Source organism: Ammodytes marinus (assembly GCF_949987685.1).
Source record: "Ammodytes marinus genome assembly, chromosome: 13".
Classification (NCBI taxonomy): Eukaryota; Metazoa; Chordata; class Actinopteri; order Uranoscopiformes; family Ammodytidae; genus Ammodytes; species Ammodytes marinus.
In genome coordinates, this window is record NC_137217.1 from 31,161,355 (window position 1) to 31,166,354 (window position 5,000).

Genomic DNA, 5,000 nt, shown 5'->3' on the forward strand with positions numbered 1-5,000 from the left:
CTAAATTTTAAACAATGCACCTGATGACATTCCAACTATGACACTTCCAAAATGGCGGTGACAAGGCCTTGGTCCAAAGTATGGAGAAATATGGACATATATGAGACCCTTTCTAAGGAAAAAAATAATAATTCTAAAAAAGAAATTCAGCTATTATGCACTAAATTAAATGTACTAATGGATATTATAATTATTTTCTACAAAATCTGCTAGGAAATAAAACCCAAAATTATACACACTGCAGGTTTAATCAGTTTTTTTCTGCCATCTTACTCCAGAGTTTTTAGCCGAGCTGTTTGAAGAGGCGGGGTTCCATTCTGTTGCCAACGACTACGTGCTGAGAGAGACGGTGAATAAGAAGGAGGGGCTGTGTGTGCCCAGGGTCTTCCTACAGAGCAAGTTCACCAAGGTCCACCAATCACAGAGCTCCTGACAGTCACATGGGTCTGATGTCATCACCATGGAACACAGGACTGGAATGTTGGCTGACTTTGAATGGCAAAAACAAAGGTTGCGTTCCGAATCGCATACTTTCTACTATATAGTATGTAGAAAAAAGATTTAGGATGTCCCGATTCTTGTGGCCAGATTTAGGATGGTTAGAAGTACCCGGATGTCCTACTTCATGCGGCCAAGATTGTTAGTGTTGAAAATTGCATCCTAGGGGGGCTCAAACCACTACACCACGAGAGCCCCCCAAAAAAGCTTTTTAGTGGCCTTTCTCACCTCTTAACAAACATGTATTTTTGATTGCCTCTAGTATAATTCATCTTAAATTTATTTTTTAATGTTGTGAGTATTTTTAATTTTTGTATACAGGCTATTATTTTAATTTTATAATTTGTTTTAAATTGCTCACAATCGCATTTTGTTATTGTGGCCGAATTTAAAAAAAAATAATATTCCACAGAGGCAGATAATTACACAAAGATCCTCATCATGACTTTTTCAAAAATAAAATAATTTTTCATTTAAAGAAAGTGTCTCACTCCTCCTGTTGTTCTTCTTTGACAAACTTTTAAAATACAACAGTACAGATGTGCATATTGTTTTAAAGATAGCTACTACGTGTATGGTATTAATGTTGGTTTATAACAGCTGGGTAAAAGCATACACCCATTCATTAAAAATAAATAAAATAAAATTGGTGTAGGTACAGGAGTGGAATTTTCACTTGTGGTTCTCTGCTGAAAGATTGGCCCCCGCAGGTTAACAGTGGGTCACACACACACTCTCGTACACACACACACACTCACACACTGTCACACACACACACTCACGTACACACAGATACACACACACACACACACACACACACACACACACACACACACACACACACACACACTCACACACACACACTCACACACACACACACACACACACACACACACGTACACACACACTCACACTCACACACTCTCGTACACACACACACGCACTCTCACACACACACACACACACACACACACACACACACACACTCACTCGCTCAAACAGGAAGCTACTGTATATTGCGGGCGGTTTGCAAGTTGCTCAGCCTAAACAGACTCACACCACATCTAACAGTACCATGTGTACTCTGCTCAATTCTCAAGTTCAGACTACAGGATAAGTTCTCAACCCTTAACAATGGCACACAAGAAAACCTTTCCTTTTCTTTTATGTATATACTGTATGTGTATGTATAACCTTTTTATTTTTTATTTTATCTTCACTAAATTATCATTTTCTTTTGGCAGGTGTATTTCTATAGCACAATTCAGACACAAGGCCATTCAAAGAAGTGCTTTACAGAGGCATGAAATACATCAAGATTACACATTAGAAATTGCATTTAAGAGCCAGTAAAAATCAAAGAAAATACATCAAGATTAGGACAGCGATGTAGAATGACTGCAATGAATATTACGTGACAGACAATACACTTATGTTCCATATATAGCCTATTTAAAGGCCTACTTCACCGGTTTGATGAAGGTGTATTGAATTCTGAGATCCTATGTAGTATAAATGTGCAAAAAAAAATTAAAATCGGTTCATCCTTGCCTGAGAAAAGGCAGAAAGAGTAAAAGACATCACAGTAATATTTACAAAGTAAGTTTTTTTTAACCCTATATTTCTCTTTCTGTGATATCACGAGAAAGAGAAATATAGGGTTAAAAAAACACTCTTTCTGCCTTTTCTCAGGCTGGGATGAACCGATTTCAATTTTTTTTGCACATTTATAGTACATAAGATCTCAGAATTCAATACACCTTCATATTCAAACCGGTGAAGTAGGCCTTTAACTTAAATACTCTTTCATAGTTTCAAACTCATTTAAAAATATTGGGGAAACTGTAGCTTGTTCCCAAAGCCAAATTTCAATACACAAAAGAGAATGTGTCGGATGCTGTAAATGTGAACCATAGCAGTAATAACCTATAATAGACAATAACCTAGTTTTGCCCTTACAACAAAGTATATAAAAAATAATACCTAGATACATACACCTCTTCAGCTTTTAGTTTTTATGCACCAAATATCTGGAACAAACTCCCAGAAAATTTGAGGTCTGCTGCAACCCTCAGTTCTTTTAAATCGAGTCTGAAGATTTTTCTGTTTCCATTTTAACCTGTACTTTTCATTTTATTTAAATGTTTTACTTCTTTTCATTCGCTTTTAAATGTCTTCTAATGTGTTTTATGTATTTTAATCTTGCCCCTGTAAAGCACTTTGAGTGGCCTTGTGTTTGAATTGTGCTATATAAATAAACTTGCCTTGCCTTGCCTTGCCTTCAACCTGACTGTGCGCTATATTCTAAAGAAAGTTTCTTAACATTACGCCGTAGCCTACACAGTTTCCTGTCCTGTGGTTTGGCTTGTGCAGACCTCCACTCACAGACACATCTCGAAATGCAAACACATCCGCAAGTTTTTCAGTATTAGAATTTGCGGATGTGTTTTTTTTTTGGGGGGGAGGGGGCAAAACAAATTTTTAGATAATATCCGTTAAAGATGGTTGTATAGTAGAAATATACAGACACAAACAGGCAAGGTTTAGTCAAATAAACACTTACATTTACTTTGTGGACCTTTTGATTTTATGAATTTAAGATTCAAGATTTTTCCCCCCCAAAACACATCCGCAATTTTTTCAGCATTTTGCATTTAAGAGAAAGTTTAGACAGTGATGTAAAAATGGCTGCAATGAAAATAACGTGACTAACAAATAGTTGCTTGTGTGTTGAATTATATGATTTGTACCATGAATAAGAATAATCTAAAACAGTTAAAAAAAGCAGAACATTTTTATTTATTTTACTTTGGAATAGACCTTTAGTGAAATCTTGCCTTTATTCAATTAATCAAATTCACATAAAATGTTACAAAAATGGTGGAAAATATAAGCAGTTGGTTTAAAGGGGCAGTGTGTAATATGACATCATCAAGAAAGTTCTACAAAGTTCTAGAATGCAACGCTCCCTGGGTAACCCCACCCCTTCTGAATAATAACAGAAGCTACAGTGGCCTTCAAGGACAAGAACAATTCTACATTTTAAACAATGCACCTGATGACATTCCAACTATGACACTTTCAAGATGGCGGCACTAGGCCTTGGTCCAAGATATGCAGAAATATGGACATATATGAGACCCTTTCTAAGGGGAAAAATATTCTTCGGCTATTATGCACTAAATTAAATGTACTTATGGATATTATAATTACTTTCTACAAGATCTGCTAGGAAATAAAACCCAAAATTCTACACACTGCAGGTTTAAGCACTGAACTCCTATATATCTTAATCCTTTGATAACAGATATGGATCAGTCAGATATTTCAACCTGCAAGAGGGACATGACAAAACAGAACAAGACATCAGTGTGCAGCATCTAAAATGGCCTTAGAAAAAACAATGTATGTAGAATGTTTTCACAAAATGTCAATAAATGACTGATGTTGGAGACTGTTTGATACGCTCACGCCCACACAGTCCTGTCAAACAGTCTAGACATTAAAAAAGCATTTTTTTTTTACTTATTTTTATAATATTTATGAAGATTAATTAAAAAATCAGACTTTTTAAAAGCTAATAGAGACACCCAGCCTTGATATAATTAATTTTTTTTTTTTTTTTTTTTTACTATTTTAGCCCAGGTTTACAGAGGCTAGGAAGACCAAATGAATGCACTATAGGCCTAGATACAATAATTCTCCCCCCTAGTCTCCCTAAACATTACCTTGAACATTGATGGTGATGATATGCCCCATTGCCGTCTCTCCGTTCTCACAAATAGCTTATTGAGACACCCAAGTTTGATATTATATACGTATACACAATTCTTTTTACTATTTTAGCCCAGGTTTACAGAGGCTAGGAAGACAAAATAAATCTACTATAATAGCCTACAAAAAATGACCTATATATATATATTACCTTGAACGTTGATGGTGATGATGTGCCCCATTGCCGTCTCCCCGTTCTCACACACAGCTTTACACTGATACTGTCCGTCGTCTTCCGGCGTGAGATCCATAATCTCTGTCAGCACCTGAAGAGATATGAGAAAGTAAAGTAAAGAAATGAAAAAGAAAAAATAAGCATTAAAGGTGCAGTGTGTAATATGACATCATCAAGAAAGTTCTACAAAGTTCTAGAATGCAACGCTCCCTGGGTAACCCCACCCCTTTAGAATAATAACAGAAGCTACAGTGGCCTTCAAGGTCAAGAACAATTCTAAATTTTAAACAATGCACCTGATGACATTCCAACTATGACACTTTCAAGATGGCGGCACTAGGCCTTGGTCCAAAATATGCAGAAATATGGACATATATGAGACACTTTCTAAGGGAAAAAAAATTATTCAAAACATTTTTGTTCAGCTATTATGCACTAAATTAAACGTACTTATGGATATTATAATTATTTTCTACAAAATCAGCTGGGAAATAAAACCCAATATTCTACACACTGTAGGTTTTAATACACAATAACAATAAAATTAAAAAAT

At 35.6% G+C, this 5,000-nt stretch overlaps 3 protein-coding genes across 4 annotated transcripts in view; 1 reads left to right on the forward strand and 2 right to left on the reverse strand.

Annotated features, from left to right (window-relative positions):
* LOC307260061 (tRNA N(3)-cytidine methyltransferase METTL6-like) overlaps window positions 1-928 on the forward strand; it is a 5,392-nt gene extending 4,464 nt beyond the window's left edge. Inside the window, exon 5 of the mRNA XM_080040187.1 lies at window positions 279-928. Within this exon, the coding sequence (XP_079896313.1) occupies window positions 279-433 (155 nt within the window). The 3' untranslated portion in view covers window positions 434-928. The remainder of the gene's footprint in view (window positions 1-278) is intronic.
* LOC307260013 (uncharacterized protein) overlaps window positions 1-5,000 on the reverse strand; it is a 491,510-nt gene that overhangs the window by 307,995 nt on the left and 178,515 nt on the right. The gene's annotated exons all lie outside the window — the stretch shown is intronic.
* LOC307259966 (uncharacterized protein) overlaps window positions 3,564-5,000 on the reverse strand; it is a gene marked incomplete at its 5' end in the record, with an annotated part of 3,765 nt that continues 2,328 nt past the window's right edge. The window contains 2 exons of the mRNA XM_080040061.1: window positions 3,564-3,830; window positions 4,424-4,538. Of these exons, the coding sequence (XP_079896187.1) occupies window positions 3,826-3,830; window positions 4,424-4,538 (120 nt within the window). The 3' untranslated portion in view covers window positions 3,564-3,825. The remainder of the gene's footprint in view (window positions 3,831-4,423; window positions 4,539-5,000) is intronic.